The sequence below is a fragment of the Notothenia coriiceps genome, unplaced genomic scaffold (assembly GCF_000735185.1).
Source record: "Notothenia coriiceps isolate Sejong01 unplaced genomic scaffold, NC01 NC01_scaffold00006104, whole genome shotgun sequence".
In the NCBI taxonomy this organism is placed as follows: domain Eukaryota; kingdom Metazoa; phylum Chordata; class Actinopteri; order Perciformes; family Nototheniidae; genus Notothenia; species Notothenia coriiceps.
The window spans coordinates 284,232-296,991 of NW_011338805.1; the positions used below are offsets into that span (position 1 = coordinate 284,232).

Here is a 12,760-nt window from a genome sequence, read left to right on the forward strand (position 1 = left end):
GGCTGAATGAGGAAAATGTTGAAATCATTATTGAAATGCATTTATTTTTCACTCAACTAGTGAAATGTTCCATGCTACATAGCATTTTTAATAAACAAACGTTAACATCATAAAATAAAAAATAAAGTTGGCCCATTAGCCCAAGAAAAATGCAGAGATCACTAATGGGTTAATATTACACCAATTTATTAATATTTTTCACTGATTTTCAAGATGACATGAAATGAAAGAGGCTTACAATTTCAAACCAACTGTACCACCAAATGTTACTTCAATGACTTCATGGGACAAAACCAAGCTTTGGCAATGAAGCAGTCTATTATGTAAACATAGATTTATCATTTTAGGATCTGACAACATACATTTTACCACAAGATAAACTCATCGGTTTTTTATTTTGTTTCCACTTTGATGTATCTTTGGCTTTAATTCAGGTATGTTCAGAGAATTTAATAATTGAATGTTCAGGTGAGTTCATTCTTGGATTTCCATTCAATTTTTCCTTTTTAAATAAACCTTTCAAAGATGTATAGATAATGTTCACATCAGCTGGATTTAAATCATATTGTCTTTAATGTGTCAATGTACAGTGTCATTGATTATTTTCATCATGTTAGGGGGATAGTGTATTAAACGCATCTACACTGATATTTAAAAAAAATATCCTAACCTATTGCACAGAATTCTCAAATATATTTCAATTCTTTTTTGTACATTTGTTAAAAATATTCTACCAATCCCTGAAACTGCACGGATAAACCCTTTACCATCAGTTGCCTTTCTAAGCTACATTCATTAATTGTGCTTTGAAAACATGGAAATAACTTGTGTCATAGTGTCAACGGAACAGGTGCTAAAAATAGACTTTGCTGAGAAATGAGAAGGTTCTTGTTTGCCGAATGTTGGGCAAATCATTTAAACGGGAACTATTTAAAACAATATTTGAAGAATAATCCCAAACATGAATTCCAGCCTTCAAAGTACTATTGTTTGGAGTTATTAATATTGTTTTTCCTTATGCATCCCTCTTTCAGTGCATCTTGAAATAAAAAAACTATTAAAAACCTGTGGGAACTCAATTAGGCACTGAGTCTTGGTCAGAAGTAAGAAATCGTGTTGGATTTGCTGAAATGGCACAGGAACCATTCTCACTTCTTCCTAAGGCATCTTGTTCTGTAATAACATCTACACAGCTAAAATGATACATCTCCCTTTGTCCTCTGTTTGATTCTCTCCTGAAGAAGCTCCCAAGCTTTCAGTACCTTTAAAGAAAATAAGACATGGGGAGAATTATTACGACAGTTTTCTCATTTTACAAGATTAAAATATTTAAAGGTCCCCTATTATACAGTTTTTCATCAATATATTATAGGTCTCAGATATAGAAAACATGCCTCTGAAGTGTTTTGCTCAAACACATTCAAAAGTGCGGATTCTCTGTCTTTTACTTTAGATGAAATTAAGGTACACCTCCCCACGCCCCTCTGAGAGATATTTTATATAAAAAAACCACATCGGTGCTCTAGGAGGAGATTCAGTTGATAAGGTGGATCAGGACAAAAAGTGAGTGAATCTTTTTTCCTGAAACTTTCAGAATCTCTTTACACAGAGGGGACACATGTTTATGTGTAAAAGACGTGAAAAAGTGGATTTTTCATAATAGGTGACCTTCAATGTAAAGTACATGTGTAGACTATGAAGGTCTGTGAGTGTCCGACCTGTTTCTGAGTGACCTCTGGTTCCCACAGTGTGCTGAGCACCACGTTGGCCCGCTCTACTCGCTGACTGTTGGACCACTGGCTCTGCAGCCGGCGGAGAGCATCCTCTGTGGTCACCCCGTCACGCTCTGTTATCCTTATCACAGCCTGAGAGGGGGGCGGAAACAAGGAGAGGTGAGTTACGAGAAAAAGGTGTAAACCAGGATGTGTACAATTTCAAATGGCCAAATTTGGCGCCCCTCAGTGGTAGTATATCAGCAATGCGTGATAGCCACACACCCCTTCACCACTAGAAATGTTGTCATCTTTTTTTCTAGAAACAAGCCATCAGAAAAAGTAAAAAAAAGAAAGAATATGCACTAAAGTTCTTAAGAAATGTCGACACAAAGATTCTTTAATCCAATACTTTTCTTCATATCCTTTGCACACTAGTGCATCTTGCCACTGGTTTCACTTCACTTCCCAATATAATTTTAAAATTAGGTTACATTCTGTAGCCCAAACTTAAACAGCCTTTTCAGACAGACAATTCCGGTATCGAGAAACAAATACACGGTAAAAACTCTTCACCTTAGACTCATCAACTTTACTTTAGTTTGTACTATTTTCCTAACAGGTACATTTGACCCCATGTCTGTTGCATTGAGATTTGCAGGTGAAACATCTTACCTCCTCCTCTGGGATGATGGTGACCCAGACCTCGTGAGTCATGTCTGTCCAGCCGGCCTCCAGAAGAACTGCTGCATCCAACACACACACCTGTTTACCTGCAAATAGCAACAGATCACATGAACACTGGGGGAAATCTCTTCACTTAATACGATCAGTACAAGGAAATGTAAATGTTAGTTCTTACATTACCTTCCTCTCTGGCTTGGCTGATTATGTTCTTCACCAAAAGTGCAATCTCAGGCCATACAATGTCAGTGAGGGCTTTTAACCGCTCCTGCAAAAAAATAAAAAATCTTTAATGTACAGTTAATACACAGTGGTTAGTCTGTCATGTCATTTACAATGTTGTGATGTGCGGAAACTTTATTGATAGTTGTCACATTACCTTGTTTCCAAAAACCTTCCTTCCTAATGCGCGTCTGTTGATGGTCTTGTCGTCATTCAGAAGATCTAAAAGTGACGAAAGAAACTCATCACCGCGCTCTTCATCGTTATATATATTTCATTAAAATGGTAAGATATCATGAGGAGATGGATTACGCATTTCTGACCATAGTCCAACCGGTCCTTATCACACAAGAGTTTCCTCACCTGACCCAAATTCTTTGAGCACTCTGTGATGTGCCGTGGTGTCGGGCTGGTACACCTCGTGGCCCAGCTTGTCACAGTCAACCCGGACGGCACCCAAAGCCTCCAGCCGCCGGGCGATGGAGCTCTTCCCACTGCCGCTGCCTCCTGTCAGGCCTATCACATATGGAAGTTGAGCGAGATGGGATGTGTCCTAGTGCAGAGAAAACAGGAAATGCATGGGAGCAGGGAATGAAAAACCATGTTTGTTTATTTTTGCAATGCGCCTATATACTTTAAAGAAGAGCTATTTTATTTTTTTATCTGTATCGGTCAGTTCTTATTTTAACCTTTAAGCATTAAGACGTTTCCAAAGTCTGATCTGTGTGCTTGATACCAATTGTTCAACAGCCAGGTTTTGTATAAAAACACTTTTCCTCAAATGTAGCAAGAAAACAAGTATAATCTTTTGCTTTAGTGAGTTCATAAAAAACATATTTGGCATGACTTTTTTCATGACTTAAGGTTGCAATAATACCACACTTAGTAATCTATATGCAATAAAATGCCTTATCAAAACTGTTAAGCCGTACTTTAGGTGGGGTAAGGAGGGTTCCCAGCAAACGAGAGCGTAGACTGGAGGAGCTGATCTTCTCCTCCTCTGTCTCGGTGTGGTGGGCATCTTTGAGCAACTGGATCTCATGGAGAATGAGAGCTGGCAGGCCCTGATTTAGGATGCAAAGACAACAAAACATCATATATATGTGAGAAGGAGTACCCAGGCTAAAGTTTCCTATATATCTGGACCAAAAAGGATTAAAATGAACATTTAAAAAAACAAAACTGCACTTGGGCTACATGATATTGATATATGCATGTTTAATGTTGGATGCATGTTTGTGTTTAATAAAAGAGTTGATGTTAAAAAAATAAGAAATTCAGCCCAAGAAAAAAATCACTTAGGAGGAGGACCTTAATTTAAGTACAATTGTATTATAACATTTGAGTCCAATTTACTGGTAAAAGTCAACATGTTTGGGGTAACATTTATCGGATATTTCCTAACTTACGTTCTCAATGCGTTTTCTGTTGACAGCCTCGCCTCCCTTCCTAGTCTCCTCACTAACCACAATGCACTGCAGCAAGGGGTCAACCACAGACACTCCATAGGGGTCATCAAGGGGCACGATCTCCACCTGCAGCGAGGGTTTGATTTCTTGAAGGAACTCCTGTAGTCTCTGAACCCGCACAGAGTAGGGCTCCACCAGCTCTTTAAGTACTTTTTCTAAAGCCAGGAAGAAAAGTATGTCAGAGGGGAGAGGGGGTTAATCAAAATATGAGAAATTAGCCTATATGATGACATTCCTAAAATGACAAAAACACTGGAAATGTTCTACTCACTTTTCAGCATTGCTTTGTCACACACACCGATAAGGAATCTCCTATTGGCTAGCAGGCATGAGATGTTGAGCAGCGTCTTGTGGGCCCCATGGAGACGGTCAAAAGTCCCCCCTACCACCACGTCACTGTAGGTCTCCAAGGGTTCTGCCTCTCCTTCAGGCTCTTTCAGTGCATCCTCTGTCTCCTGCAGCATCATTAGCTGTGGGTGAAGCAGCACTGAGGGCAGGCCGGGGCTACAGACGTAGCAATGGCCTGTATAACTCTGCAGACATTGCATGACCTGATTGGACTGACCCGGGTTCTGCAGAGGAAAGTCTGTAAGAACCACATCCGGGGAGTGAGACAGAGACTGCGGTCTGGGGAAGGGACCGTTTGGGATGGTGGTCCCGCTGCTTGTAGCTGACTGAGCGCGAACATTAGTGAGCAAAACACGAACATCCAGGTGCCCGCACACATCAGCTGCGTTGCTGTAAAGGCGGCTAATGATTGTTGACAGGTCCACTACCGGTGGAATGAACACGGGTCGAGGCTGGTTCCCACCCCCGAGTATCAGCCCTGGGTGGAGGTGGACGTACAGTGTGCGCTCCACAAGCTGAGCGGCTGAGCTGAGAACAGGAGCGATGCGCAAGGGGAGGGTGTTGAGAGGAGACGTCAGCACAAGGATGCCCGTGGTGAACATAGCCATGGTACCGGCCGATATCACGGGGATACAGCCGTCACAGTTTCTGCTGAGTCACTGTTAGGGATGGAAAGTGAAAGACAAGGCAAATGAAAGCAGTTGGCTGAGATTTTTTATTTTATTACATTAAAACCACCTTTGAAGGCTCACTACACAAGCAGTGGTACTAGGTAGCAATTTCTTTACGGTTTAAATAACAAAAAGAGGATATAATTATTGCTAACATGCATCCTTTAAACAACCGCCCAAGGACAAAACTGCTTATACAGATAAAGGCACAAGTTACATATCATTTATTAAATATGCATTTACTTGGTGATAAAATGTTAGCTGACCTACTAACAATTGTAACAACATTTTGGCAACAAAACAAGTTATTGTCCTGTTTAGCATCCCCATCATGTTTATTTCATACTGCAAAGCTATAAGCATGCCATGCATAGTTACAGTCCACATTAACATTCCTCCAGTCTGCGGGCACTGTGTTTATGATTACCTAGCTTTTACAAAAAAAATCTTTCTTAAAACATTCCGCTTGTTGTGCAATGCATTAGTTACATTTTGACAAGCCAATGCTGACTTACTCCAGCGGTTTAACCCTTGAGGCAAAGTATTCCAGTGAATAAAACAGCTGTTTATTATTGTCACTATTCTTCATTCAGCCAACGAGGAAGCTGACTGACCTGAACCGACCTAAACTCTACCATGTTATTGGTCAGATTTTCAGCCATTGACCAATCAAATACAAGTATGAAGATACAGTAAATAAAACAGATTTAAACTGAAAGTTGATCAATGTTTGGCCAATACGAAGTCTTGCTTACTTAAAAGCAAGCACTTTCTTTTGCTTAGAGTTGAAAGTTAAAGCTCAGATTAACTAGTGTTTACTCAAAGTCGTAGCTAGCTTGCAATGTAGTACTACCATCACATTGCCTGTAAAAAAAAAGGCAATAAAAACCCTTTGCAAAGTGACCCTGCTTGATTATAAAAGAGCAACCCTTTAAAGATGCTGGTGTTTCTTATTTACCTGCATTAACACAAACGACCTGTACTTTTAGGTGCGGCTCACATACTAAGTAATTATCGTTCGTGACAATCTGGCACATATCTGGCAACCTTGCAATGCAACTGTTAGCATGAGCTCACCTTAGTGGAGGAAACCTAAGGCGACGTGAAGTACGGACGAATCGTGCAATTTAAGTGGACCTGGTCCTGGACCTGGAAGAGATCGTTTCCTGAAAAATATTTAACTAGCAACTGTCTTATCCAGTCCCCTTCAGACCAGTCACTCACACATGAACTGGTTAGGGTAATCACGTGACATTTTACACACACCCTGAATGGTTGAGGGGGAAAAAGCGATGGAGTCTGGGAAACGTAGTCATGTAATTAACAGGAAGTCACCGTAAGGTAAACTTTATAAATCCAGGCATGTAAACAAAGTGTTTCTGCTTGATTTAACCGGACTTTAATAGGTGTATTACTTTACAGGTCAATTGAATGACATTTACAGCTTTATTATATGAATCCATTAATGTTTGTTGTGACCCTAACCCTGATAAAATGCAGATGAAGCAAAGAGGCTACAGAAAAACACATCAGACCCAGGATAAATACATATAGAGATCATTAGACGACATGGCAAGACATCTTATTTTTCAGTTAATGCCAAGTATCCTATTATAAGATCCCGAGCAGATAAAGCCCAATCAGTGAGTTATTTAAAGCACTTGCATAGGTGTGCAAAAGCTTTAAATAAATATGTTACTCTTTGTTATAAGTTTTCCAATTTGTAATAGTTTTATTACATTTTTTTTGTTTCAGGATAACTTTGAATCCTTGTTTGAGGTATTCTGGCTGTGTACTATAAGTGTATTACGCATACTGAATGTAAACATAATTGCCAAGTTTAAGTGAAACGTCCTTGCATATACGCTGACATCAATTCTAATTGAAAGTTGTAAGTCATGAAAACATTCAGGATGAACTCAGCCTTTGTACTTACTTGTGTTGCATGCAGGTAGATGCTAGAGCACAACAACAGGAGTCGAGTTTTGCAGAAGGTATTTTAATTTTCAATTTAGAGTTTGAGGCCAACAGTTTGTTTTGTTACAAAAATAATAAAAAGAAATAAAGTATAATTTCCATACTGTAGAAAGAGTTGCATGAAGAAGTCCCGGGGTAAACTGGGCAGAGGCATTGCATAATTAGCAAAAAAACACAAGTAAAAACAACAGATTCAAGTAAAAAGTTTGTAATCAAAGCAAAGTCACATTTAAGCTTGGGGGCAATTCTTGGGAAATTAAGACTCTTGCTGGGTTTCACTTTTGGTCAGAGGAGTACAACTGAACCCATGGGACCACTAACTCTCCAAACTCTGTAGTCATCTTTAAGTAATGAATTCAAGTTGCTCAGTAGGACTTAGTGAACTATGTTCCTTTAAAAAATTCAAGTTGGTCAAAGTATGAGTTGTTGATGGTGAGCCTGCAGCAGGAGGCACGAGTTTCAGTTTAACTCCCCTGCTCTACTTGAATCCTCTTCCAATATATTAATTGACTTTCTTATCGCTGGTGCTATCGCTTGCAGCTGTGTCATAATGGCACTTCTCCACACATCGTCTTGGAAACCATCCCCTTACACGGTCTCCTACTGTAAAAAGCAGGAATAAAGGACACACAGTTATACATTTGTTAGAGGGAAAACCTAACTTTAACCTTAGCCCATCACAACTTACCTATATTATGCTCCTCGTTCAAAACTTTGTCTCCATACATCCACCATCTGAAGAGAAAAAAACCCCATTAAATAGGAGAATTTAAATAGACAATTACTATACAGTTCTGGTCCATTACTCATGGATTTAAATATAAATCAAAGATCACATTTCAGAAACGTTGTGAGAGAGGAAGATGTGTTTTAGAGTGTGTTTCAAAGAAAACTATAACTGCATCAATACCACAACATTTTGGATTTCAAGCGGAAAAAAGAGGAAAAGAAGCAACTTGTAAGGAGGCGATTCTGAGTCAAGTGTGACACCTAGTGGTACAATTTGGTATCCCAGTCTGGTCATGTGTTCGGCCTTATATCAAACCATTTTAGACATTTAGTTTTTTTCCATCAACAATTCAGAGATCTACACACACAAACAACCAACTTACTTAGTGCCACGAGTTGCCAGGATGGTGTCCCCCTTAATGAGGGGGATTCTGGGCTCTTCGGTGCAGGGGGTTCTGAAAAAGGTTTGGAGTCCTTTGCTGAGAGGACAGCAGGCTCCATTATAGTCCTCCACTGCCTGATACTGGACCTGCTGGCCGATGCATACAACATGTCTGATTATTATACTGCTCCCACAACAAACTTAAATTTAGACATGATAATAATGTGGGTTAATAAAGTCACATTCATCAATCATAATTCATTTCAATGTCTGACAACATTTCTGAAAATCTGCATTCAATTACAGTGATTTTGTCTTGATGTATGAAGTACAATTGATTAAATCTCGCAAACATTGCGCTGGGGTTGTATACATCCTAGCCAATCCAAATGAAAACCTTCTCTTGTGTATCTGTGTGTAAATCAAGTCCACATGGTACTTACACTTCTCACTCGTTTATCAGCTTTCTGCTTCAGTTGTTCGATCTGTTTGAGGGGGAACAAGACAATTAGCCTCACTTAAATCTCACTGTTATACAGGAAATGTATCAACAATAGGATTTATTAGAATACCTAATGCTAAATTAAAAATCAAAGAAACTTTGACATCAGAAATACAAAGAAAGATGCAATACTAAACAACAAACTGAACCTACAGTTAAGGTGTGCTGGTGACACTTGGGATGGACTAGCCATACGAGGCCGTCACCCTTGGGCGACCCTGTCCACGTAAAGACTTGTTTGAAGTTGAGCCAGCGGGTGCCGAGGTCGTAAGGGAAGATGAAGTCCTCCCCTGTTTGGTAGTGCTGTATTCTGTCTTTGGCCTAGTGGAAAACACAGAGGAGGTTGTGTTCGTATGTGTTTCAATAGGACTGTTTAGGCGGGGTGGTGTCAAGTTTCAGCCTGCTGTATTGTACTGACAGATGATCCTGAGATGTGTGTGAATTAGTCATAAATGGAATTTTTTTTATTTAAAGAACAAAGATTTAAATAGCAAAGCTTGTGACATTCTACATTATTGTTTGTAGATCAAACGACAAATAATACAAAAAGGCACCCATGTTAAATAAAACTGACATATCATCACAAAACAAGCATTGGAAACCAAAGAAACATCCTGACCTTTTCCTCGATCCAGGACTCGATCGAGGTCTTATTTCGAAGGATGACTTTCATCTGAAAAAGATAGACTATTTCAGTCAATTTAAATTTGCCTTTTAGCTTGATCGTAGGACTTTTATACATCAATAAATGTCTGTTACATTCAAGCCTTCACCAAACGAGGTCACTCAATGCTGAACTAGGCTATCACCGCAAGGGAATGCTCTCTTTATTTTGCAGTGTACCAGAGCTGTGGTGTCTGTGGAAACTCTCTTGCTCTGGTGCACTGTCATGTGTCAACTAGTCAGAGCTATAGGGGCAGGAAGGGGGAACATCAGTTTAAAGTATGGAGGAAAAACCTAAAAAGGGTCAGCAAAAGCTTCTTCAGATGAGAAAACAGCATTAAGATAAAGGGGACCACTGGGGGAGCCGCTGCAAGCTTACCTGAATGCATAGGCATTTTTCATAAGCACACATCAACAGTGTTTGTGAAGTTTTTCTCACTGCGAGAAGTGGGAGATAAAAGTTCTGCACACTCCAGCTTTAATAAATGGCATCATTTCCAAGGTCAATGCTGAAATTATCATGTCAATGACAGCAATACTAGCCACAAGCTACTATAAATGTACAACCCCAATGAAAAACGTACCTGTATGGCGAAGAGCATGCCAACGGCAATAGTGGTGCCAAGTGCCAAGCCTAAGGCAAAGAGTGTAGCAGCAAAGGCGGGCACACTGAATGGCATGAGAGGCTGGAATTGACGCACAGCACTCATATCAATCTTTACAGTGCTCCAGCCAAATGATATCTACAGTTGGGAAAAAGAAAACAGTGTGTATCAAAATGATTAATTAACTGGAAAAGCAGTAGGCCATGAAAAGCATAGTGTGGTGTGGTAAGGAGACTACTGACTCTCTCATACAGCTGTGTGTACATGGTCATGATGAAGATGATGGCAGCATGTGAGCATCCCATTGGAGCCAGCAGCAAGAAGCTGGTGAAGTAGGCGTGGTTCAGGTGGCCGCAGCAGTTGTTGATCCAGGGGCAATGGTGATCCATCTTCATCACGCACCTGGTGGAGAGGAGGCAGAGGAGAAGAGGAGTGGTAGGGAATGTTAGGTTGTTTTTTTACATAACAGATTATATGATGCATGCTCTTTAATTTTCACACAGCTACCTGTTACATTTGCGACAATGGTGCGACCTGGGGGCCTTGTAACCTTGGCACACTCTGCAGTACTGTAGGTACTGGGCTTCCAGTTGATTCTCCTGTTTGGGGATAAACAAAGGTAAATGTGTAATGAAATATATTTGATATGATTGTATGGTTTCACTCTATATCGCAACTTTAAGAGGTGATTTCACAGACAAAGTCAAACCCTGTTCTGTACACTATTTTGTTTAAACAAACACTGAATGCTTTCAGCTTTAGTTTTTTATCGAGTATGCTTACTGGTTTCCAGCCTAAAGGGATGTATCCAGGTCCAACAAACATCGCATTGAAGTAGTTGTAGAGAATGAGAACAGTCCAGTTGAGTAGCATGATGAAGTTAATACTGCCTCCTGTAGTGTCTAGTGGCCAGTACCAGATAATGGAGTCCAGAATGGCCATGGTGGAGCATATAGAAATGACAGACAGGGCTATGACTGGACCCCAGTGGCACAGTCTTCGAACCTCATGGAGGTTCTGAAATGTCACAAAATTTGACAGGAAATTCATCTTCTCGCGTTTGTACTAATATTTTGGTTGAGTTCCTGAAATGTATCGACCAAGCTTCAGTCCGTTAATCTTTGCCTCTGCTACCTTGCAAAGTCAGGAGTGCAGGTGAAGCACATATTTTTTCCCGTCTTCTGAGTACCCAGCAACTGGCCTGCTCTTGGGTCATTGGGGCTCTCCGTGTCCCATTGTTCCTTGCCGTGGCAAAGAGCAGCATCCTCTCCAGCCAATCTTCGGAGCACACTAGTCTTGTGTCAAAATCGAATTCCCCATCTAAGAGAAAAATAGAAAGAGAGAGAAAATTAAAAACACATTTGATCAACACTTAATGACCCAAGTTTGTGGTAGACACACCCAGTTGTCAGATTATTAAACACACCTACCTACAAATAATATATTGTAATTTAACAGCCCTGTAATAAATCATTATCCCATAAATATTATACGCTTTGGATTGATGTTGTTTGACAGAGAATACAATGTAATTTCCTGGAGTCTTATGTTAACAGTAATGCAACCTGATAAGAGAATCCGATGTTTTAAACTTCATCACAATGATTGTCCCTACAATAAAGGCAATCATATTAGCTAAAAGCTTTAGATCAAGCACACTAAACGCAAATGTATAATACACCAAAGTGGCTGACGCTGCATTTATACTTGTTGGAAAGCCATAGCATTTCCCAAACAGAGGACAAACTAATTAGCTTGTTACCAAGCTAGCTAAACCGCATCAAGAAAAATACATTGTATTTTAATAGTATATGTAGGTGTCAACATCAGACCACATTGGCAAAAATAATAATTAACTACAAAAGGGATTGTGCATTTTGCAATTATTTTTGGTTTTGTAGAAGAGCTAACGTGACATCTGTAAACTAGCTAGCTAGCTTGTTATCCAGCTTGACAATATTAACGGATCACTGACACAAGGTGCTAAGAAAAAAACACGGATTATATTGCATCTTAAAAATATAACGAATGCTTACTGATACGCATATATGAACATTTCGTAAACATGGAGATAAAAACTGTCACTTTAAATTACCAACCTGTCCACTTCCTTGGTTTTTTTCTTCGATTTCTTCTGTGTACAAAGCGAGTGGAACCTTTCTGATGGTGTCTCACATATTGTTACCCCCAGCCTCTTGTGGACAAATTAAAATCCTCAATTTAATGTATTTGTTTATTTATTATAATATAATTGTATTTGTATTTGTTAACCTTTGAAAAAAATAAACGTGACAGATTGAGTCTTTTCACAAGCTGAATCACTTTTAGCGTCAGGAAAATAACATCATGTTTCTTACCGAGCGCATTTTACTGCGACTCAAGGAAAGAACTCCATTCTACCATTCGATACTTGTTGTTATTATCCTGAGCTAACTGTCAGCAACCTGTTTTAAACCTAAACGTCACAATGTCTTCCGACTTTGAAGCATACGAGCTGGACTTTGGGACCATTACAGCCGAAGTAACCAACAAAATTGGCCGAATTCCCAAACTAAGTGGAGGTAAGACAGTTATATAAATGAGTTGAACCGCTGAGCTGGAGCTGGCTATCAGTTAGCTGGCATTTCTCAGCTGAGAAGGCTAGCTGAGAAGGCTAGCTAACGGTAGCATGTATAGCCTACAGTACATGTTATTTCATCAATGTACTACCTATTCTTTGGGTAAAAAAATGTATTGCACAAAACGGTGACACACATATCCAGTGTGTTCTTGACTTTTATACAAATAGATGAATCA

The 12,760-nt window shown here is 39.7% G+C and overlaps 3 protein-coding genes across 7 annotated transcripts in view; 1 reads left to right on the top strand and 2 right to left on the bottom strand.

The window, feature by feature from the left end:
* Positions 1-169: 169 nt before the first annotated feature.
* Positions 170-6,338, bottom strand: coasy (CoA synthase). Its single transcript, XM_010768862.1, has 10 exons — positions 6,184-6,338; positions 4,359-5,094; positions 4,028-4,242; positions 3,551-3,682; positions 2,982-3,171; positions 2,776-2,840; positions 2,580-2,664; positions 2,388-2,485; positions 1,719-1,865; positions 170-1,262 (listed from the first exon to the last, which is right to left on the bottom strand). The coding sequence occupies exons 2-10, from the start codon at positions 5,041-5,043 to the stop codon at positions 1,194-1,196; spliced, it is 1,686 nt and encodes a 561-aa protein (XP_010767164.1). The 5' UTR covers positions 5,044-5,094; positions 6,184-6,338; the 3' UTR covers positions 170-1,193.
* A 751-nt stretch (positions 6,339-7,089) lies between these two features.
* On the bottom strand, positions 7,090-12,150 carry zdhhc6 (zDHHC palmitoyltransferase 6). Of its 2 annotated transcripts, none has more exons than XM_010768865.1 (11): positions 12,064-12,150; positions 10,748-11,284; positions 10,472-10,563; positions 10,207-10,366; positions 9,944-10,102; positions 9,316-9,369; positions 8,850-9,017; positions 8,638-8,679; positions 8,196-8,341; positions 7,772-7,818; positions 7,090-7,686 (listed from the first exon to the last, which is right to left on the bottom strand). In XM_010768865.1, exons 2-11 carry the CDS (start codon positions 11,012-11,014, stop codon positions 7,586-7,588), a joined length of 1,236 nt encoding a protein of 411 aa, XP_010767167.1. In that variant the 5' UTR covers positions 11,015-11,284; positions 12,064-12,150; the 3' UTR covers positions 7,090-7,585. The 2 variants fall into 2 exon arrangements, with proteins under 2 accessions (XP_010767167.1, XP_010767165.1); XM_010768863.1 differs by having other exon boundaries at positions 8,196-8,344.
* Positions 12,151-12,340: 190 nt separating this feature from the next.
* vti1a (vesicle transport through interaction with t-SNAREs 1A) overlaps positions 12,341-12,760 on the top strand; it is a 106,523-nt gene continuing 106,103 nt past the window's right edge. For all 4 annotated transcript variants that reach the window (XM_010768866.1, XM_010768867.1, XM_010768869.1 and 1 more), the window contains exon 1: positions 12,341-12,525. In XM_010768866.1, the coding sequence (XP_010767168.1) occupies positions 12,432-12,525 (94 nt within the window). In that variant the 5' untranslated portion in view covers positions 12,341-12,431. The remainder of the gene's footprint in view (positions 12,526-12,760) is intronic.

What these genes read in the sequence shown, in the direction of transcription:
- coasy (XM_010768862.1), bottom strand. Translation starts at nt 5,043, where the DNA reads ATGGCTATGTTCACCACGGGCATCCTTGTGCTGACGTCTCCTCTCAAC. An exon ending in TGACAAAGCAATGCTGAAAA is followed by an intron (nt 4,243 to 4,358) that starts GTGAGTAGAACA and finishes TCCTGGCTTTAG; the next exon opens with AAAAAGTACTTAAAGAGCTG. An exon ending in CAGCCAAGCCAGAGAGGAAG is followed by an intron (nt 2,486 to 2,579) that starts GTAATGTAAGAA and finishes TGCTATTTGCAG; the next exon opens with GTAAACAGGTGTGTGTGTTG.
- zdhhc6 (XM_010768863.1), bottom strand. Translation starts at nt 11,014, where the DNA reads ATGAATTTCCTGTCAAATTTTGTGACATTTCAGAACCTCCATGAGGTT. An exon ending in ACACACAGCTGTATGAGAGA is followed by an intron (nt 10,103 to 10,206) that starts GTCAGTAGTCTC and finishes TCCCAACTGTAG; the next exon opens with ATATCATTTGGCTGGAGCAC. An exon ending in GAACGAGGAGCATAATATAG is followed by an intron (nt 7,687 to 7,771) that starts GTAAGTTGTGAT and finishes TGCTTTTTACAG; the next exon opens with TAGGAGACCGTGTAAGGGGA.